General features: G+C 43.7%; 1 protein-coding gene across 1 annotated transcript; it reads right to left on the bottom strand.

Moving 5' to 3' along the window:
- Positions 1-384: 384 nt before the first annotated feature.
- Positions 385-21028, bottom strand: tbc1d16 (TBC1 domain family, member 16; the record flags this gene model as incomplete). The annotated part of the gene is made up of 12 exons (XM_080043143.1): positions 385-1347; positions 2418-2564; positions 4470-4649; positions 5215-5401; positions 6516-6650; positions 11322-11470; positions 12153-12317; positions 12471-12618; positions 12721-12915; positions 18727-19062; positions 19570-19732; positions 20848-21028. 12 exons carry the CDS (start codon positions 21026-21028, stop codon positions 1048-1050), a joined length of 2286 nt encoding a protein of 761 aa, XP_079899269.1. The 3' UTR covers positions 385-1047.
- Between the last annotated feature and the right edge of the window lie 2525 nt (positions 21029-23553).

The raw sequence follows: 23553 nt of genomic DNA, 5'->3' as shown, positions 1-23553 counted from the left end.
GGTAAAATGGACGTCCCTGCCTGACTTTTATCAGAAGGAAACATATGCCTAGCTTCCTCCTGCCTGTCGGGGGGGCGGGGGGGGGTGAGTGTGAGAGATGATGAGAATGTTCCTTACCACACATATCTGATGGGCTTTATATGCCGAGGAGGACCCATCACGAAAGCCAGTGTTTGTCATGAAAACACGTTCTATAAGCTCTGTTTTGGGCTGCGGTGTTTTCCCACAAACACCTTGTGCCCTTCTATACGTCAACGATCGCTCATGCAAGGATATAATATTGCTAAATATTTGACTTGACTGTTGATGCAAAAACAGAAACATCCACGTTGTTTGTAGAAACGAAATGAAACAAAAGCTTGAGAAAGTACCAGTCATTTGTTATAATCCCTTTCTTTTGGGGAGATTAAACCGTCATCGTTAACACAGAGGGGTTTGGATTTCATGTTTAAAAAAAACGTCCTGCACAGACTCTAGATATATGCACATATCATTTGATATCCACACAATTATTCCATTGTGAGAACACAGGAACGCTTTTTTTTTTTTAAGTTCAAGTTCAAGTGCTGTGAACGACTCTCCGGTTTAATTCCACCCCTCGGTCAGAGTCTGCACGAAAATTCATGCCGGCTTCCTCAGACCCTGATGTGACCCCCTGCCCCACAGAGCCTCATGGCAGTATGCCAAGCCAGCAGCAGACTCTAACCTGAAGTAACTCCAGACCGACAAAGAGGCCTGGTGATTGTCCTATACTGCTCAAAGAGGAGAAAGCAGCCTTTTAACTTTCCCAGACCAAAAAAGCCTTTCCTCATCGCAGATTAACGTGATACTGAACGTCTTAAACAACATTCTGGTAAGGCAGTGTTCCAGATTTGCACCACATGAAAGGATCAAGTGACAGAAAACTCCTCGGTATAGGACAGTGAAACTAAAGGCAGGGGGCTGTGTAGAGAGGAGTCACCGGGCAGAAAAAACACTTCAGGAATCCAAAGCTCTGCTGTGCCGACATGAGCCGAGACCAGCAAAGCTTCCCCTGTGGCCTCCCAGTCAGGACTGTTTCCGGAAGGTGAAAATATCCCGTGTTTTGGAGCCTCTCTTGCCCTCCGATGGAGGCGTGGGCGTGAGGTTAGGTGAGGGCAGGGGAGTAGAGGAGGGTGAGGGAGAGGAGGGCTGTGGGGTGGACGTGCCTCCATAGGGGCAACTCTCAGAGTCCTCGTGTTCACCGGAACACTCCACTGTGGGGATGTAGCGGCTGTCCCACATCCCCGGACCACACAGTTTACAGAGGTCGTGTAGGCTGCAGGGGATTCTGGGTAGGAGGCGGAACTGGTAGAGAAGGCTGCGGGCCTGGAAGGATGGAAAAAACAGAACACAAACAGTGCCAAGATGAACTTGAATATGTAAATGTGAAAGAGGGAAAGGAACTGATATCACGCAAACATTCAAATAAATCCCTACCGCTCGACTTCCAGCTAAAAATGCAAATCCAAACAATGTCAAGGTCATCATTGCGGTTGTGATACCTGAAGCAAAAAAAAGCCGGCGTGCGTAGCTATCAGGACAGTGGCGGCAAAGATCCCAGGCAACAACGGAAAAGGAGTGAACGCCAGCTGCATGCTAACGTGACCCTGTGGTTGCAGCAGCAGCGCTAACACAACATCCATAAACATGAGGACAAAGGCACAGACTCAGTAGCATGGAGGCAGATCATAAATCCTCCACACGGCACGGCACGGCATGGCAGCATCCCATTAAGCACCTCAAGGCCTCCGTGGGCAGGTTACGGTTTATCAGAGCTGCTTTGCTGCAGCATTGCGCAGGACTACTCTATGCAAACACAAATGTGGAGGAATTTCGATAAGCGTGGTCGTAAACCACAGTTAATTGTAATGTATTTAAGATTAAAAGATACCCACGAGCAGGACATTAAGGCAAGACACAGCAGGCAAAAACATTGGTTTTGTAAGCACTGGTACATTTTGAGATTTTTGGGTATTTTGCTGTATCTTTTAAAATAAGTAAATCTCAACTTCTAAATCAATCTTAGTTCTATTCTGAAGGTCATTACAGAAGAATTTGTTATGTTGTCAAGTGTCTAAATTATGATACTCTTTTTTTTAACATGCCGAAAATGCATTTTTAAGACAGGTATTCAGGTTTTTATTCATTTATAAAAAAATATTTTTCATATATTCTTTTCATTTCAACTATAAACAAAATAACAACCTGGCACTCTGTAATACCATAAAACCAAATAAAAAGATGTTGATTTAAAAAAAAAAGAAGCTGTATCCAAAGTCTGTTCTGTACAAACTTTGGACATGTTTGAAATGTGAACATGTTTTTTTTTACTCAGATATTGCCAATCTGGCTGAATATGTTGAAATTCCATGATGTTAAGTGTTTTACTGTGATACCTTGCGGAGCACCAGTTCTCCGTTCATGTGCATGGAGAGGTTGCTGAAGTGGAGCAACATTTGGTCTGTGGCTAGCTGCTGCTCCGTCACGTCCTCCCCATAGAGAACTATGATGGCCACACACAGGAAGAGGTGGAAGTAGTCCGTCTGGGAGGAGAGAGAGAGATGTTAGTGCATTTTATTTCGGTAATTTTAGGTTGCCTTTTTAATACCTGGCAGGGGACAACAGATGCAAACTAGCCTCTTAGGCTAACTCTGGCTCACTTACAGTCTGATTGTTTATTAGTGTGCAATGTCCCTCAAATAAACCAATAAATAAATAAATGAGGAGGAGGGGGATACTGGAAGTCAAATGCAGGTATATCAGAGGGGGGGGGTCTTCAAAAATGAAATGACATTGTGGTCTCACATCTCTGTATTAACTAGTGCCACCTTGCCCAATTCTTCAAGTTTGACACGGAACAAGGAAAAACAAAGAGCAAATGCAAATGTACATGGACATCCGGCTCGAGGAAAGATGCAAAACATGAGGATTAAAAGATGGAATGTGAATCAAAGGCTTATAGTTTGATCAGAGGAAACATGTACTTTTGTTGGGACGTAAGGTTGTTTATCATTTCTAAAGTTAGTTTCAGGTCACAGTTTGTATGCACCGCATACCTGGAACAAACTCCCAGAAAACTTGAGGTCTGCTGCAACTCTCGGCTCTTTTAGATCGAATCTGAAGACTTTTCCCTTTTAACCTGTAATTCTTATTTTTATTTTATTACTTTTTTAATGTCTATTCTATACTCGATGTATGTTAATCTTGATGTATTGTTATGCCCCTGTAAAGCACTTTGAATGGCCTTGTGTCTGAATTGTGCTATATCAATAAACTTGCCTTGCCAGTGAACAATAGATCTACTGTCAGTGACACACTATTACTGGATGCCGCCTCCCCCTTTCACAGAAAAATCAGATATCAATCAAAAATGTCTCGCTTCTGGTGCATCTGGTTTATGACATTTTAAACTGTCTTAACCTGAGGTTTCACACGGTTATCATCTCCATCAGCACCTGTGAGCTGAAGATTGAAGATCTGAACATCTAAAGCCGCGTGTCCACCTGCGTCAAGTTATCTGACGCGACGGCAAAGCCCATTCATTTCCTATGGAACTACGTCAGACGGCAGAAACGCCACCGCAAGGCATTATGGGGCACGTCGCGGCGAATGGTCGACAGCGGCGCGGCGAAAAAGTATTTCGCTGGATACTTTATGCAAATGAGAACGTCAAAAAGTGGGGCGGCAGCCAATGGAAACTCTGCGGCGAGAAATTGTTTATTGCCGTTGCTATGGTTTCATATCTAGAGATACATTTTCCCGCTGTCACCGTATAATGTCCAGCCCACAAACCCCCGCCCCCAAGCGGCGAATACGTCACCGCGTCGCGTCAGAACAAAATATGACTTGACGCAGGTGGACACGCGCCTTAACAGTGAGTGTGAGGCAGAGAGGCTGATGTATCTGAAGAGGTTTGAAGCTCGGTGAGAACAACACACAAACACAAGAGCTTAACAGTGCATCCATTTTTTTTTTAAGCTGAAAGGGCCTACTGCATTGACTGAAACATGTGGAATTGATTGTAAAACTGACTGCACCTGCTTCAGCCTCCATGCTTTCAGATACTAATATAAAAAGGTAATTACCGGTATTTGAAATAGTGCACGTGTCACCTACATCTCCGTCTCATCATCTACAACATTTTTGTTATTTGTTATTTTTGATGCTAGTGTATTGTGTGTATGTGTCTTTGTTTCGTTAAAAAAAAAAAAAAAAAAAAAAAAAAAAAAAAAGAGAATAAACTGAATGTATGGTACTTAACGTAATGTTGAATATTAACTGAAAGAATCTCTTTTCAACACCCCATCCAAACCAAAGAGTAATAAGACATTTTGGGGGTATTTAGGAGGATTACAATAGTCAACACCCTGGTGATGACACAGCTTTTTTTCTTTACAAAAACGTATTTAATATTCCAAAAGGAGCATGTTGGGAGCGTGTGCCCTGACCTGGTAGTGAGCCCAGCAGGCCTCCCACATGCGCAGGGCCTCAGTGTCGGGGAACTCTCTCTTGAAGCAGAGCAGGATCCAGCGGTGACAGAAGAGCAGCTGGAGGCCGTCCTCCCCCAGCCCGGTCAGGTGCTGGTGGAAGTGTGGCAGCATGAGACGCAGCAGCTCCCGGAGGTACATCTGTCATGAGTCAAACACAGTACAATCCCCTTTTTTCACCCTGGAATATTTTACCATTCTTATGGGCTGGGATTTTGCCTCAAATACACACAGGTGTTTTTATTTAAATTTTGTATACACAAACATGTATGGATTGGAAGTGTAACGCGTGTGTCTACGAATAAGAATCAATTTCACCCCGATAATATTTTAGTAGGACAGGTAAAATCATTTTGATATATTAAATGTAGATGGACCAAGCAATGTCAAGATTGGCAACAATATAAAGTGCCATGAACAGGAATGTATTTTTCTATGCTCTCCCAGAAGATTACTGTTGCAATCAGTTACCCATAACACCCTTCTCTGCTTTGGTCCGTTCATACATGTAGTTAGATTTTTCTGAAAAGTCATTTGTTTGTCTGACATATGACAGTGGAGAGGTGTGAGGGAATGTAGGACGTCTGAAGCTATTCAAACATTTCAACTCACACTTTTGATGAAGCATACTGGTGCATTTTTTTCTATTTTAAGAACACAACTTTACATTTGCCTAGCTCAAAGACAAAGACATAAAGACTGGTACCAGCTGCCTCTCCATGTCTTCATCGCGTGGCGAGCTGATGAAGATGGTGTTCTCCATGAGGCCCACAAAGCACCAGAAGGTGTCGCTTTCATCCTGGACCTCGGTGAGCAGGGGGGCCACCAGGTCAGACATGCCCTGGCAGTAGCCCATGTCCGCATTAAACACTGCGTAGTTGAGAAGAATCCGCCTGTGACGACAGCAACCACGGGCATGTTAATAATGGATTGGGTTTATATAGCGCTTTTCTAGGCAACTAGGAACATCTCAGCAGAAAACACACCATCTAAGACAAGTCAGCAGCAGAGTCTGATAAATGTTTCAGTTTTTAGCTTTTTTTTTGTTTTTTCTGGAAATCCGTAATGCAGAAATGGGGAAGACCCCAGCCAAACGTACCATGATCCCACCCTAGAAGACCCCAGCCAAACGTACCATGATCCCACCCTAGAAGACCCCAGCCAAACGTACCATGATCCCACCCTATCACGGAATGATCCAACATGTGATTGTGTGTAATGCCTGCAAAAATGGGACAAGCCCTGAATCAGCCGTTGCTATGCCAACTCCTCTGGTAACCAGGGAACTAATTAATGATCTTTCTTGTTTTTTTCCCCTCTTTTTTTGTATACCGATACACTACTGTGAAGTAGACTTCCCCTGTGGTCCCCCTGCATACGTAAGGATGTGTATAAACAAAGAGGAAAACCCAGAGGAGTGCGATGATTAACAATAAAAATGGAAGTCACTTAATTAAAAAAAACTAAGTGGAGATATTTTGGGGAAGCGGACTTTTCAGTGGTTTCTTGTTTGGAAATTTTATAAAGCTTAAAATGATCAAATGATGACGATATCTCAAATGAAAACCTAATACTGAAAGACAAAGAGAGAAATGAATGAGGTATCAGTGAATGTGAGATAACGCTCTACACATCTGGACACGTGAAGCGCTGGCATGGCCCCTGTCTCTGTCCCTGTCCCTTCCGCCAGTGTAAGGACGTAATACCTAGACAAATACCAGGAGCCTCCACGAGAGTCACTAAACTAATATGCTATTTTAATCCTCCTGCTCCTCGTTTAGAAAAGCCATTAGCTCTGAGTATGCGTCAAAAGTGCTCAGACGGCTTAGGCAGAGTCAATAAAGCATGAAACTCATTTGCCGCTCCCCCAGGGTTCGGAATATGAAATGAATAGGTACGCCGGTGTGTCGGGAATGGGGGGATGATAAGGATGGAATGGGAGGAGGAGAGGGACACAGATAGATAGATAAAGATGGGGATTGGAACCAGGGAGAGAATTGTTCCGACCTCATGATCTCCACATTGGGGTTATTCTCTCCTCTGAAGAAGTGGTTACTGCGGTCCGTCCTCACCACGTCTTTGTCCACGGTGAACTGGACCTTTCTCCAGAACTCGCTGTGCTCCTCGGGGCTCATGGACAATCTGGAAAATGGCACACAAACAGAAAATACAAAGATTAGAAAAGGGTACATTGGGGGCGCCTTTAGCTCAGTCGGTAAGGCGTCCCTCTCCCGGGTTCGATTCCCACCCGCGGTCGTTCTCTGCATGTCACTCCCCTCTCTGCCCCATTTCACCTCTGTCTCTCTGCACTATCAATAAAGCATAAAAATGCCCAAAAAATAAAAGAAAAGGATACATTAACAATAAGGGTACATTAATGAACTAATAGTTCACTAACTGTTAATGCTTAGTTGTTAACTGCTAGTTAATGCTAAGTTAACGCTTAATAATCATTAACGAAGCATTACTTTGATACCTGCTTAGGTAATGCTTAATCAGCCTAGTTAATGCCTAACAAGCATTAACTAGCCATTATGCTTAATAAATACTTAGCTAAGAAATGTTAACTAAGCATTCACTAACAGTTACCAACTAGGCATTAACAGTTAGTCAATGATTAACAAGCATTAACTGTGCATCAACTAACTGTTAACACACTGTTAATAGCATTAACTAAGCATTAACTAACAGTTAATTAAGTGTACCCTTATTTAAAAGTGTTACCGATTAAAAACAGATTTGTGTGGCTGTTCTCTTTAATAAGTCTAGTTTCCAAAGTTAAAATAGAGACAAGAGCAAGACAGAAACTTCATAAGGTTTTTAATATACAATCTCTCTAAGGAAATTTAGCTAATTAGGATAAAAATGAAATAAAGCCTTACCAAATAATCTTTACCTCAAATGTTACTCTGGTGTAAAACACTAATGGTTCTCTTTTAATGTGGGGGTGGGCCAGCAGTGGACTGAGGGGGGTGATTCTCCATAAAGCACTCCACTGAGGATAATACCACAACCATAAACCCCTCCCCCCCCCCCAATCTATCCTTATGAATGTTAGTGACCGTATTAGCAATGCACTCTTTGTATGGCACTAATGTACTCAAGTCCTAACAAGCAGAGGGGATTTAATTAACACTGTTTGTTTTCCATGTTGCCCCACCAGGAATAATGGGCGCACACCTGATGCAAGGCCACGCAACTGTTTAGTTTCAGAGCTGTGTGTTTGTGTCGTTGAACCCTCCGGGGTCATCTTTCTATCGGTCTGTCTCTCTCTCTGGAGGATGCTACTAAGGAGTTCAGGACATGTTTTCATCACTTTATATTTTGCAAGGCTGCCATGGTTGAGCTGAAATACAGCCGTAGAACATTGTCGTTTTAGCTTATTTATATTTATTTTCTTTAATGTTAGGTTACGTTTCTTTATTTGTCAATTTATACAAGGTATATCGAAATTCGCTCTTCGTGAATCCCCTCTCAAGTTACCACACTTCGGAGAGGGTCAGAGTGGTCAGCCATTATGGCACCCCTGGAGCAGGTTGGGGTTAAGTGCCTTGCTCAAGGACACAATGGTAGAGATGGTGGGCACATATCAGCCACCACTAGTTCTACAAAAAAACACCCTCCTGTTCGATGCCAGGGATTGAACCAGTGACCTTGTGGTTACTAGTCGGCCCCCTTTTCCTCTAGGCCAGGGGTGTCCAAACTTTTTTCACTGAGGGCCACATACAGAAAAATCTACGAAGGGCCGGGCCACTTTGCAAAAATAACACATTTATCAGGACATTCACGGCAACACTTTCCTTGCACATTAAACAGACACATTTCCCCTCTTGTTTATATGCCAATGATACACCCAGTGTTTTCTGCCTTTGCATCCAATGTCCAGCAGGGTGAAAATAGTATCCAGCCGAGGTCCCGACCCTCCTAGGGTGGTCCGGGGGTATGCCCCCCCGGGAGATTTTTTAAAGCTTTTAAAGTGAAATGCATGAATCTGGTGCACTTTGAGAGGGAAATTAAGAGGCTAAATCTGAAGAATTTTGTATGAAAAAAAATGGAGACACTGTGTCAGATGAATTAGAAGCTATTGGAGAAGGACACATAGATTTTCCATAATAATATTAATTTAAAATAAAATATTATGCAGGGTCCTCTGAGATGGGCTTGTTGCTCTTTTTCTTTTATGGGACATATTTCTCTGTAATATAATGAGTGCATTTAAATTATTTAAAAATTAAAAGCGCCATATTACATTATATTTTTAAAATGTGCCACGGGCCAATCAATCAGTGTTTGACACCCCTGCACTAGTGGGTTAACTAAGAAATGCAAAAAAAAAAAAATATATATATATATATTTTTTTTTCAAAGGGCCATATTACATTATATTTTTAAAATCGGCCGCGGGCCAATAAAAAGCGGACCGTTTGGACACCCCTGCTCTAGGCCATCCTACCATCCCGTTTGTTCTTGTAGGAACAAGTATAGAGCTTGGACCAATGCCACATACCACAGCATTTATAGTTGGTTGTTAGTGGGCCTTTAAAATACACAAATCTTAACAAGGAAATTCAACCAAAACGGCACAACGTACAAACAATGACATAATAAGATGAACATAACAACTCACTAACATGCACCGGTCCATGCATCACATTTATTACTCTCTAGCTCAATAAAACAGCCTAGTCTGAATGGACCTGAAACAGTAAAGAGCTTAGTCGAAAATCAACCAACACATATTTTGAATAATCAATTAATGGTTTAAGGGCAAACACTCTAGACATGCTCTGACTCCAGCCTCTCTATTTTGAGATATGTGTATTCATGCAAAGAATACTACAGTCCCAGGCCTGGTCTAAACATACGGTATGGGAAGGTACATTCATCAACAGAAGATAAGGTTACTGACAGAGAGAAGTCAACTTCCTCCTCTCTTCCCTTAAATCTAATAAAAATAGAGCCATTTCCTCACTGTCAAGCCAAAACAAATAAATACAAGCACTTCCTCTTCGAGGGCAGCCGCAGGGCAGAGGACATTTTTTCCCTTCATGACAAAATTCAGAAAAGCGTCGCCAACAAAAACTTTGAGATTCATCAGAACCCTAACCTGCTGTGTTTCAGTATAGCCCACAAAGACAGATGATCCCTGTAAGGACAATGCAGAAAACACACTCCGGGCATTATCTGGAATCTTCACCAATCAACTCTGTACTTTCTGATGAGGAAGAAATGCAGCTTACGTATAACAGCATCATGAACTAATGAGGTATATAGATTTTTTCACAACACTCTACAATAAGGGTACATAAAATAACTGTTAGGTAATGCTTAGTTAATGCTCAATAGGCATTAACTAGGCATTAACTAAGCATTAAGTTAAAGCTTAAGTCAAGTAAGCATAGTAAATGCTAAACATAGCCTTAACACTTACACTTAATAACTAAGCATCTACAGTTAGTTGATGCCTAATAAGCATGAACTACACAGTAATTAACCATTAATAGCATCAACTAACAGTTAAGTAATGTACCCTTATTGTAAAGTGTTACGGATTTATTTTTATTTTTTTTAGATTTTAGTGTTTTTTGCCTGTTGACCAACTGCAGTCACAGGCCTCTGGTTGGTCCCATGTCTGTCTGCTAGCTCCAGCTGCATTGCCTCCACTCAGCAGCTGCTTAGTGATCCCGGGCTGAGGGGAAGGACACATGGTTGGTTAGGAGGCGAGGAACAGAGAGCCACAGACGTGTAGCCTGGCTCCTAATGATCAACTAGTGGCCCCGGAGGCTGCTATAGTCAAACGCTCCTTAAAGGAATCCACATCACAGTCAGAACAAGGGCTCTAATTACCTGACTTCGATAAGACCTTCGGATGTACTCAAAATGTTAATAGGGCCATACACATGAAACCTGTCCAATTATGGTATTCATGATAGACGGAGCGCCGCGCGACGTGGGAAAATATGTGCACACTCAAACGTTGTGGTTGGGGGTGGAGAAGGAGCAAAGAATCAGAGAGATGTGCTCATATGCGTGTGTGTGTGTGTGTGTGTGTGTGTGTGTGTGTGTGTGTGTGTGTGTGTGTGTGTGTGTGTTTTCCCCCATCTGAAGAGAGAGTAGTATTATCTGATCAGTGCTGGCATGTTTTTTCTCTAGAGACCTTTTATTTCACACCCGGCACCTCCCTTTAACACTTCCCTGATTGTGCCTATTGATTGCTAAGCGCTTAGCGATGAGAAGCCGCAACCGACGCAACATATGGTTTCATGTTTGAGTGACTGAGTGTTTGGCAGCCGATATTACAGCCACGCGACAGTTTATGTGCTTTTTCACAGTGTTGCAAGAACATTGCTGTGTCTTTGGTCAGGTTTTTTCCCCCTGTTTTCCATCACATCAAATAAACCTTTAAACAAATCTAATTTTGAGGAAACATATGTTATCAGCAGGCAGTAAATCTCCCCACATTTCTCTGTAATAATAATAATAATAATGTGGGGCGACTGTGGCTCAGGTGGTAGAGCGGGTCGGCCAATGATCAAAGGGTTGGCGGTTCGATCCCCGCCCTGCCACTTGTGTCATGGTTGTGGGCAAGACACTTCACCCACCTTGCCTCGTGTGAGTGTCGATAGTTAGCCTGCTATCGGTGTATGAATGTGTGTGTGAATGGCAACGTGTCAATGGGAACAGGTCTCCCCAGTCTCAGTGGGATTCAACTGTATAGATAAAAGGTTAAAAAAAATAAAAATAAAATGTATAGTTTAAAAAACAATAACACACACGTTTCTTTTTCTTTTTTTCTCTCCCTTGGCCCCCTACCTCCTCTGCTGGATGTCATGATAGTGGGTGCGTTTTTGCAGTCTCCAGGCCTCCCGCTCCTGAGAGGCAGAGTCATAGCTGTAGTAGTGCAGCAGGAAGGGCCACACCTCGCCACGGATGGATGGGTCGATACCACCAAAGAAGATGGCCTGGTGGAGAGTGAAGGGAGGGGGGGGGGGGGGGGGGGGGCAAACAGAGGGCAAACAGGGGGCACGCATTGAGGGATCACATGAAGCAAACTGTATGCAAACATTCTATACTCAACCGTCCCCTGACTGAACCGCAGTGGATGTGTTATTTCACGGGTGTTGCTAAATGCTGCAAAACCGAAACCCCCTACCCCTTCAAAAAATAAATAAACACTTTATAATCTGCGTCTGCGTGTCCAGCTATAAAAACACTGCTCTTCTGTTCACGCATGTTGCGTTCTGACTGAGGAAAATGTATTGGTCACAGTCTAACTGCCACTGAGTCATTTCAGTAGCATGTTAAGTCAACCTCTAGACAACTCTATGAATGACTCAAACTGGGACACTTGCCAAGATCAACCATCTCTTTTATTTTACGGCCTGATTCAAACTGCAAGTGATGCACTGTGGGGATATAACTTTCAGAGTGACTTTCGGTTTGTGTGGTTCTGACGAAGAATGAAAAGAAAAATGTTTTGCTTCAGTGTATTGAAAATAGCAGCATGTGTGACTGATGGTGTAGGCCGACTTATTTTGTTTCTATTTTTTAAGATAATGCATGGGCGAAAACGCAAGCACACACACACACACACACACACACACACACACACACACACACACACACACACACTCGCAGGTATACCTTGCGTAGCTTATACTCCTCCTCCACCTGCCCGTTGTGGTTGAGGTGACGTAGCCAGGTGGTGACGTCCAGCCTCCGATAGAGCTTCTCCTCTGGGTGGGTCTCAGCCGATGGCAGGGTGGGCCTCTTGATGGAGAACTGCATGCAGGATTTATCAAGTGACACCTGAAGGAAAGACACATTTAAAAAGTAAAACCAATTAAACACAAACAATACAGGCGTTTGGATAGAGAATTGTGGAGGAAAAAGCTGGGCAAATGTTCTATCATTTCTGAATAAAACTAGATGCTCAAGAGGGTTTGGGATTGAGGGCCCGACCTGGTCTTTGAGCTGAGTTTCCCTGCAGCACTTCCACTGTTGAAAGACTTCGGCTAGCTTGTCCAGCCCAGCATGGTGGAAGTGGAGAATCTTATATTGGCTCTCTCTGCTGGCGATCACCAGCTGGCCACTGGTACACGCCTCATCACTAGAAACAGCACAATACAAGACCAGAATTTAATGAAGATAATTAAAAGAATGTGTTAAACCAAGATGAAGAATAAACCCCTTTTTTCAACACCTGACTGACCTGAAGAAGAGCCTCAGTGACCTCATGTGGCCCAGGTCCACCCTGAAAACCCCACACAGCTGCTCCAGGGCCAGCACCTTCTGATGCTCCTCCCACCGACCGCCCTGCCATTGGCCGCTGCTCTCCGAGGGGGCGTGGCTTTCGAGGCTGGAGGCGGAGCTGGCGGAGTGGGTCATGGATTCCTCGCACAGTTCCCTGGTGAAAAGAAGAAGAAACAAACAAACAGACAAAAATTCAAAAGAGAGGAGTTTTTATAGTTTAGGATTTCAGTTTTGGAGTTTGAATGGGCTAAAAGGGGCAACTTTTGTCGTTTTTTCCGTGAAATGAAAAGGAATGCACAAACATCTCCTCATTCTTGTGCATCGCATTCAAGTGAGGAGCCCTTCTTCTACAGTATGTGGATGTGCATTAATAATGAATAGCATGTAGACAGACATTGGCCAGTGATAAACGTGCAGACACAGAGGCTTATCCCGAGCTCAGTTCTGCCCCAGTTGTTTTGTGTTTCAATACGGTTTCACCAAAAAGGCTGAGAATGGGAGGAATGCATGGAGGGAGGCTTCTGAGGACACACACACACACACACACACACATACACACACACAAATCACACTGTCTGCCTGTCCAATTTCCCCTGTCATTCCCCCATGGCCAGCATGTTGTTCCCGGCACTGAAACCTGAGCCGAGGGTTCCTCAACTGCGGGAGGAGACACACTACACACACAGTACTGTATAGTATATGTACAGTGCAACACACACACACACACACAGTATGCATCATGTACCACAGCAAACACACAAGTTTTGAAGACTCAATTATTGGCATGTTCAGTGTCTTTCTCTCTATTCTCACACACACACACACACACACACACACACACACACACACACACACACACACACACACACACACACACACACACACACACACACACACACACACACACACACACACACACACACACACACACACACACACACACACACACACACACACACACACACACACACCATAGCTAATGACCATAATCCAGTCTCAAACACGTCTCTGGTCATGCTAATGCTGAGAAAAAGAAAACCGTTAAAACCCCATGACATTTGAGAAGCAGGCGTCCAAATGAAGTTATGTGCCTCCTACTTACTACCACCAACTGCTCTTATTGTCTACTTAGCACATTGAAACCTCAGAGCTCTATTTGAAATGTTTAGTTTGTTGTAAACCTTTCATATAAAATTTGTTCAAAAATACTACACGAACCGTTTGTCCCTCTGGGTTGAATGAATGTGTGAATTCAAAAGGTAATCTTTTTTTATTTTTATTATATTCAATAAGCCTGCTTTCTTCTCACCAAAAACCTTCCAGGTGAAGACAATTGGCGGGAAAAAGACGAGGGAGGCAGGCCAAGTCTAATCTATTTACAACCTGTTCCAATCATGTCCGAATAATCATTCTCCCCGTAAAGCAGATGGGGGGAAATAACAAGGCTGATCAATCCGATGTTGCCTGTGCTATGTTGTGATTAACTGCTCTCTGGTCTCTCCGCATCCCGCCACATATAACAGGGCAGACTGTGGAATACAAAGGAGACTGGCAGAGAGAGAGAGAGAGAGAGGGAGAGAGAGAGAGAGAGAGAGAGAGACAGAGAGAGAGAGAGAGAGAGAGAGAGACAGATGCACAGAGAAAGGGTGTGAAGCAATTTAAAATATGGAGGAGATATTTTTTTTTTAAATAGACTACTGCACTCACTCTTTTTACTTCCTTTTTTTTCATAATGGCAATGACTGTCAAGCTCGGGGTGTTAACAAGGCCGGCGACGAGCCAGTTTACAGCAGACGTTTCCCTAGTTCCACTTGCGTGCTCTTAAGTACATGTGCGGAAAACGTTTTTTTTTTTTTCTTGCATGGTGGTTTTCCACATGGAAATAAAAGTGCAAAAACCGTGGAAAACGTGGCAGGAGGCAGGGGAGGGTTTAAGCGCGTGATTTTTTGGCATTTAGAGCGCGGATCGTCAACTGGTGCTGCCTGCAACCCAGCGGAAACTCAACCCGTGATTAACAACTTCTGTCACAGTGTCAACAGCCCCCGATTGTGTTGGTGTAGTACTGTAAGGCAGCGGCCAGACCATTAAACTGCACAGTACAGAGAGAGAGAGAGAGAGAGAGAGAGAGTACATTACGTAAACAAGCTGTTTTGATGGAGTCAGGCTGCCACTACGGGCATTTCCCCACCAGGCCGGGGTGAGATCAAACTGCCCCGAGGCCCCTTCATAACACCTCTCTCTCTCTCTCCACACACACACACACAGGGAGGGCTTTACCCTGGGGGAAGGTGCTGCCAGGTCACCCTGAGAACCACCACCGAGTGCTACAGGTCTCTGGGGACTCACAGGCCCTTCAGCTAATCCCCAGAGGGAACAAGGAGGAGGGAGGGAGAGAGAGATGAGGGAAGGAGGGAGGGAGGGGTAGGGTGAAAGGGACTGGTGCTGGCTCTGCTGGCACACACTGGAAAGTGGTCAGCAAAGTGTGTGGAGTTTGGAGTGAAACCTTATTTTATTAATCATATGGTTATCAAGTCAGATGCATTCTTTTCCTCCAGAAAGGGGGTCAGGGGGTCCCAATGCCTCATCTTGTGAGCTCTTTAGATGAATGTGTGTGTGTGTGTGTGTGTGTGTGTGTGTGTGTGTGTGTGTGTGTGTGTGTGTGGGTGTGTGTGTGTGTGTGTGTGTGTGTGTGTGTGTGTGTGTGTGTGTGTGACTGTGTGTGGGGGGGGGGGGAGATTATTGCAGTGCCAATAAGAAGTATTCATGTTTTTCTATCTATTTAAATTCATTATAGATACCTGAACTGCCTGCACCAGAGTGTGGTGTGTTAAATGAGGGGTGAATACTTATTTTGTATTTCATATCTGTGCAGTTAATTTCAAATCACTCAGTAAGGATCTGTTTATTTTTTTATTTTTTTGGCATTTTTATGCTTTATTGATAGTGTAGAGACAGAGTTGAAATGGGGCAGAGAGGGGAGTGACATGCAGAGAACGACCGCGGGCTGGAATCGAACCCGGGTCCGCTGCTGGCCGAGGCCCATGGAGGGGGGGGGGGACGCCCTACCAACTGAGCTAAGGGCGCCCCGTAAGGATCTGTTTTCACTTTGACATTAAAATCTCCCTTTTGCTGTCCAATCACTGTTTGGCACTCAAACAGGATACTGCTGCTTCATCAACTTATTTTAACTGATCAGCTTCGTCTTCTTCAAATCTATACGAAACAGTTCTAAACACAGCAGTAGAAAAGGAAAACTGGTATGTAACCGTGGTGAAGTGGTTGCAAGCAGAAATTGCTTCGTTCTTGAAGCACCACAAGCCAACAAAAAAAATGTTCTTCTCCGAGATATAATCACGTGGTCAAATTCAGCAATAAAAAATAAAAGAGAAGAAAAGAAGGAAGGCAGACAGACAGACTGAGCACACTGACAGTCAACTGCGCGTCCCACAAAACTACTGTAAAAACTTGAAAGAAAGCTTGACGGAGATTGCTGTGGATTTCTCTCCCACAGCTCTCTCCTCCTTTCTCCCCCCCCCCCCTTTGCCCTTTTTCATCCGCTCTCACTCTCCCATTTCTCTTTGAATGATTCCAAGTGACATGCTTCCAGTTCCTGGCCCCTTAACAGTGTCAATTAAAGCAAGAGAGAGAGAGAGAAAGAGAGAGAAAGAGAGATTGAGTGGGTTCCAGGGTTTTGGCTAGCTGCTCGGGCTCTCTTCAGTCTCCCTAATCCGGAGAGCTGACATTCAGCCCAGCACAACAACCCCGGGAGCATTGGGAATCAAAGGGCTTCACACAGACTTTGGTCAGGGAGGGGGTGGGGCAGATATTTGAGAAGTGGGCAACACCGAAAAGAAACAGTATTGGAGGGGGGGTGAGTGAGAGGAAAAGATGCAACATAAAGAATGGACAGATAGGGGTCAGAGGAGGATCCATAGAGAAAGGGGGGGGGGGATAACAGGCAAAGGAGAGGAGAGATACGAGTGCCAGATCGCCGTGGAGAGAGGCTAACAGCGAGGAAGGGAAAGGACAGAGTAAAGGTTAGAAGCTGTGCAGCACAGAGTGCTGCCAAGTCACACACTGACTGCACTTACAGCAAAACTAAGGGTCTGAGAGTGCTTCAGAAAAAGGCTTATAAAACACACACACACACACACACCTCTCTCTCTCTCTCTCTCTCTCTCTCTCTCTCTCTCTGGCTCTATATACGTGACACACACTGACACAGGCTCACACATTCTGGGCAACATGTCAGGCCAAATAGCTGCGTGAGGAAACGACCACGGGGGGAATCGTAAAGTCAAGCGGCCGGCGGCGAGGTCCGAAAAACAGCGACTGTCCAGATGGCTCGCTTGATTAGGGAAACGGTCTCTGGAAGGCTGGAGGTTTGGGCTTTTTCTGTGGGATTTAGGGACTTATTTGGGGCCATCTGTGACTTTATAAATGATTTAGAATGGAGAGCTGATTTAACTCAGTGGAGCCATCTTGATACCGTGTCAGGCCTCACACTGAAGTGGTCTACCTGCCTTCCACTCCCCAGGGGCATTCAGATGCAGTGCAGTGAGCCACCATGTGGCCTCAGAGAGTACACTATCCCTCATGCAACCAATTATTTTCTTATTGGCTCCACCTTCTGGCAGCTTAGCGCAACTGAAAAATTAAAATTAAAAATTAAATTAAATTAAAAACACCCTCAATGTTATAACTTTTAATAAATAACCATCTGGGTTTCTCTGCTACAATTTGCTATTACAGCATAAGTTAGGCGTCTCAAGATGAAAAACAAATTATAAAAATTAATAAAACTGCTGGAATGTTCTGTCCTCCTTAGGGTACATTTGAATAATAATGTATGTGGCAGTATTGTGAATTCCACATAAAATCAAATATAAAGAAGCACATCTTAACTTTTCTTAACTATTTTTGTCACTCACCCTTAAACTAAGACGCACAACCTTGGATTTAATTTCCATATTCTCAAAATCTGTTAGCCAACAATAACCCAAAATGATGTTTTCCCTCGTTTGGTCTGTAAAATACTTCTGACGAGTCATAACATCGACATAGTCTTAACTACAGACCACTCAAATGGACCACAGTGGTACAACGCACAAGGCAAGAAGAAGCTAATACAAAGTTTAAGACTGGAACAGCTGACATCAGGTCTTCAGAGCTCCAACAGAGCTAATGTGCTACTTCAATGAATTCCCCAGGCTTGAAGAGGTGCAGTGACACCAGATAGTGTAGTTATTGGCTGAATTGCTGGTACATCACTCACAAATACTGCTAAAAGTATGAGATGATGTCATAGGGATTATAATATCAAAAAAAAGTATGGGATAACAACACGACAAAGAAGAACAGCAGCAGTCACAAACGCAAACGCTCTTGTTCAGTGCTAAATTTTTGCTAAACGAAACCACTGACAACAAGTTAAAGAATAAGCCTTATCAAAAGACAACGAAAACATCCCAATTCTTTTCAATTATTATTTCTTTGGATTTCTTTGTCTTGATTCAAAGCTGAAGCTATAAGGGCAAACAGGAAATGAGGGGAGAAAGATAGTATGCACCTTAACTTTTCATCTACCAGAGCGCACATCCTAACTTGTGTTAATATGTTTGACAGTAGTGGAGTTATTATGAGTGAGGTGGACAAGAAGGGAGCATAGAAGAAATAGTCACAATGGACTTTCCGGCAACATCGCTGGATGACAGAACAAAAGAAGGAACTTTACTCTGCTGTGTATAATAATTTTAATACTATCAATGGTAAATGGACCGATATCAGCAGCTACCGCGCGGGGTGCAAGCTAACTATCGGGAGCAACTTAGGGTTCAGTGTCTTGCCCAGGGACACTTGGACATGTGGTGGGGAAGACGGGGGTCCGAACCACCTGACCCTGCAACCCAGTGGACGACCGCCCTACCCACTTCACCACAGCCCCTAAAGAAACCTTCTCACTGACCTGCTTTCACTGTCCAGGAAGACAGAGCCAGAGCCGCTGCTTTCGCACAGGGCCTCGCTGACGGGGGACAGGCAGAACGGGGACGAGAAAGTGTCCGAGTCGGAGCCCATGGTGCTGTCACGGCTCACTTCGTCCGACAGCTCGTCTCCCTCCTCCCCTGTAGAAGGCTGCTGCTGCTGCTGCTGCTGCTGCTGCTGCTGCTGCTGCTGGTGGGGTGAGGGGGCATCTGCTCCGGCCTCCACCACCAGGCCCTGGCTCTCTGAGGAGGCACTGCTCGTTAGGTTTCTCTCCTCATCCTCCTCTTCCTCCTGGGTTACTGGGTGACGGGGGTGGGGTCTGTGGATCAAATCAAGTTTTATTAAAATTTATAAAAAAAAAGATTATTACAGTGCCTGTAAAAAGTATTCATGATTTTCTATTGATTTACATTGATTCTAGATACCTGAACTGCCTGCACCAGAGTGTGGTGTGTTAAATGAGGGGTGAATACTTATTTTGTATTTCATATTTTAGTGAATTTCAAATCACTCTGTAAGGATCTGTTTTCACTTTGACATTAAAATTCTCCCTTTTGCTGTCCCATAACTGTTTGGCACTTAAACAGAATACTGCTGCTTCATCTACTTATCTTAAATGATCACCATCTTCTTCAAATCTATAAAAAAAACAGTTCTAAATACAGCATATTAAATATACATAGTACAGTTTTTAGGCGTGTTCTTTGGACTATTATCATTATACTAACTTTTAAACCCATTCAAAACAATATCAATCTGTGGAAGACTTCATGGTTGACTGCTAATGAAACAACCTCTTTACAATGGCTTTATTTTGCCCTCCTACCGTCTGCCTCTGCGGCGTGCGTTCCTGCGTACAGGAGAGCTCTCTGGTGTGATGTAGCGCAGAGCCTCCTCATCGTGTCTCTGGATGCGGGAGTTTGGCACCCAGGTCAGGATCAGAGTGGTGCCCAGGCTCTCGTCCTTCTCCGTGTGCACACACAGGTAGCCTGCAGGGGGCGCCAGAAAACCACCGTCAAAGGAAGGAGTATTTATGGTAGAGAATTTTTAGGTAGTGTTAAGAGGAAATGGAAAGAGTTGAAAAAGTAGCCCGCAGCTGTGACCAAAAGATCAACATGAAAACTGAAGAGATACATAGATACACAAAGAGATGATGACGCAGAGGGAAACCTGACAGGTGAGTAGCAACCCTCGCAACACGCACACGCAACGGACAAAAATGAAGGATCACGGGAGATAAAAACTCAAAGAAATGCTGTTAGTGTTCATACCAGGGCTAGATAAAAATGTCAACTGGCATCACTGTTCACTAACACACATTTTACCACAACTTGGGACAGATTCACACATTCTTTACATGCAGAAATCAGGATTCATTTTACTGTGTTAGGAGGAATTCCTGCGTGTTTGACAATAGCAAAAGTGAGATTGCTGTATAAGCTAAAGGATACTGACAGCTATGTCAATATGGCATGTATTTAGGACTTTTTTAAATATTTGTTTTTGTTTTAACGTTTGACTTATTAAATATGTGTGCACCTTTTATTTGTCATTGTTTACTGTCTTTATGGATGGGAAGCTAGTGAAGGACTGTACTGCACAAGTTGTCTCATTGCAAACTGAAGCCTTTAAAAAGGTGCACTATGCAGTTTCAGTGGAGGGGGATTTGTTTTCATTTGCAGAGCCTGCAGTGAGTTTACAGAAAATATTTTCTCTTAGAGTAAATATTAGTATTGAATAATTCAATAATCATGAATCAAAATAAAATCATTTTAAAGGCACCTGGCTGGAACCAAATGTAAGACTAAAATATACTTGTTAACAAAACCGTGGGTCCTGCTGCTGTAAACAACAGTGAAACAGAAACTTTAAAAGGTACAGTAGCTTTCTAACTTGACAGTGTTCTCGTGATCCAATTTTCTTCTGAGGAAAATAGTTTATTCAGTTAAGAGAATATACCTTAGAAATGAGATCCCTTCTCTGACACACCCAAAGTTTCATAGTGCACCTTTAAAAGCTGGTCTGACTGTTTCACAACGCATTTCCATTCACGCCGAAAACAGAAGCGAGGTGGGACACTTTCTAAACATGGGTCCGGGCTAACCTGGGTGGTGCTCTGCCAGGCCTGGCAGTGGCTCTGGAGGGTGCACGCAAATATTGTTTTTGGAGAAGATGATCTCTCCGTCCAGGCCCGAGCGCAGCGCCGTGCCCCCCGCCCCGGGGTTAAAGGTCAGGAGGTCGGAGGCTTTGGAGGAGGCACGCCGCAGGAGCCGACCCAGAGACATCTCCTCAGGCGCAGGGACACTGGGCCCATCCTCTGGAAGGAGAGAAAAAGGGAGTTTTAGGCAGAGGAGGGGAGGAGGGGAGGATGGTCCATGATAGAAAGGGCATGGTGGAAGGACATAAGAAGAAAAATGTTTTAAACATGGCAGGGAAATATAGCAAGGACAGCACACATCCTCACCTACGCATCATCTTCTCTACATCACGTGTGTGCATGTATTTACTGCAGTGTCCTTACTGCAGAACCCTCTCTCCCCTCTTCTGCACTTGTTCAGCATTTCCCTGTGCCACATTCCCTTTGCCACACACCACATGCAGCTTCCAACACAAACACACTTACAGGATCTGTGGACATTATACTACTGTGTAACCAAGCGTGCTCCGCCTTCTGTAAACAACACACGCGCAACACACACAAAGCCCAAAGGCGTATGCAAACACTTCAATTCACCTGTGTGAAATTCAAAGCAGTTATCGGTAGCCAACAGATGCCATAAGCACCAGCATGTCACACCAACAAAGTCTCGTGGTGAGGAGACAAACTTTGATAGAAAAGTAGAGCAGCTATTCTTTTTTTTTTTTTAAGATATTTTTTTTGGCATTTTTATGCTTTATTGATAGTGTACAGACAGAGTTGAAATGGGGCAGAGAGGGGAGTGACATGCAGAGAACGACCGCGGGCTGGAATCGAACCCGGGTCCGCTGCTGGCCGAGGCCCATGGGGGGGGACGCCCTACCAACTGAGCTAAAGGCGCCCCCTCGAGCAGCTATTCTGAGGGGCTTTCCTCTTTGGAAAATGCCTGGAGGGAATCGGACTCTTAACTTTATCTATGATGCGTGTCTGTATCTGAGGGCCAGTTCATATGCGTAGTAGCCTTGTGTTTTCTTGTTGGCTGAACACTGACATGTACTCTCCCACACTCTATCTAAAGGAATGTTCCCCTCCTTTTCCCTCAGAGGACATGTTTACCTCCTCCTGATTAAGCAGGCACCCTATTTCCTGATGCCAGGGCCCAGACAGGAAGTCCGCATGGCACCAAATCCTGACATGACCTCGGAGAAGAGACTCAGATGTGGGCGACCATTTGGCTTACACTTTAAAAATGTTTTTGAATTGTTTTTTTTTTTTTTCGACTAGAGACTCGCCAGTCGTCTCGTGCAGTGCATTTTGTGAAAAGGGGTTCCAACTCAGTTATATGTTTTGATTGACGGTGTTGAAGATCTGAACATGGTCAAATTGGTTTTGAAGATGTCTTGTCCTAAACAGAAACACTTATTAAAGCTTGATGGAAGAGGACAGGACAATAGCACAAGTGAAACACAGTGTACTGCCACCCAATTCAGTCAATTCCTGAGATCAGTGTTTTATCCATGGTGCAGGCAAGATTTTATGACAATAACGGCATAGACGCATTATGGCATATCCAAATAAGGTTATTATAAGGATTTGTAAACATTCTATTGGATACTACTAAATCATAAACAAGTTATTATAGTGACCTACATAATGTTGTCTGTCTCTTCGCAATCTATAAGGGGCGTTAAGCATATGGATGTTTTGGGTTCCAAGCTGAACTCAGTGAGCTATAAATACAACCTTGGTTAACTTACTGGGGAGATGAGATCTTATCTGTACCGCCGACCTCACAGTGTTCTCTAACAGGAGGCAAAGTTGAACTATCGGCTAAGAGATAGAAAGACACACTAGATAGGCAAACATATTAATTGTTTAGTCCATCAAAAGAAAAAAAAATGCCATTCGGGACGCTTTCACTTGTTACAACAGTCCATTATCCAAAGATATTCCATTAAAAATGATGTAAACAAAACAAAACTAAATTCAGTCAACATTCGAAAAGCAAATATTTTTTTTAACTTAATAAATACAATTATTAATACCACCTAACAAAATGTAAGTTCTGTCAACTACAATAATTGCAAATGATTCGTGAGGTAGACAGCACTGACTTGATATGACACTGATATGTTTCAGACTCTCTTTTTTTTTTGGGGGGGGGGGGGGGGGGGCATATGATAATCGGAAACAGGGGGTGAGTATTTGCTTTAACAACAACAGCACTAAACAAATGCCACTGTAAACAAGCCTAAGAAAGGACTAACTCGGTTTCTTCTTTCAGACAGTGATTTCCGGAAAGAAACAGATGACATTTCTAGAAAAACACGCTAGGTTTACCTGAACATATTATTACATGATGACAGGCTGGGCTCTTAAAGGTGCAGTGTGTAATATGACATCATCAAGAAAGTTCTAGAAAGTTCTAGAATGCAACGCTCCCTGGCTAACCCCACCCCTTTTGAATAATAACAGAAGCTACAGTGGCCTTCAAGGACAAGAAGAACAATTCTAAATTCTAAACAATGCACCTGATGACATTCCAACCATGACGCTTCCAACATGGCGGCGCCAATGCCTTGGTCCATGGTATGGAGAAATATGGAGATATAAGAGACCCTTTCTAAAGGGAAAAAATTATAATTCAAAAAAAAAATTGTCAGCTATTATGCA

The sequence above is a fragment of the Ammodytes marinus genome (genome assembly GCF_949987685.1).
Source record: "Ammodytes marinus genome assembly, chromosome: 16".
NCBI classification, from domain to species: Eukaryota; Metazoa; Chordata; class Actinopteri; order Uranoscopiformes; family Ammodytidae; genus Ammodytes; species Ammodytes marinus.
The sequence above is the reverse complement of the archived record's forward strand: the minus strand, read 5'-3'. Positions and strand labels throughout refer to the sequence as shown.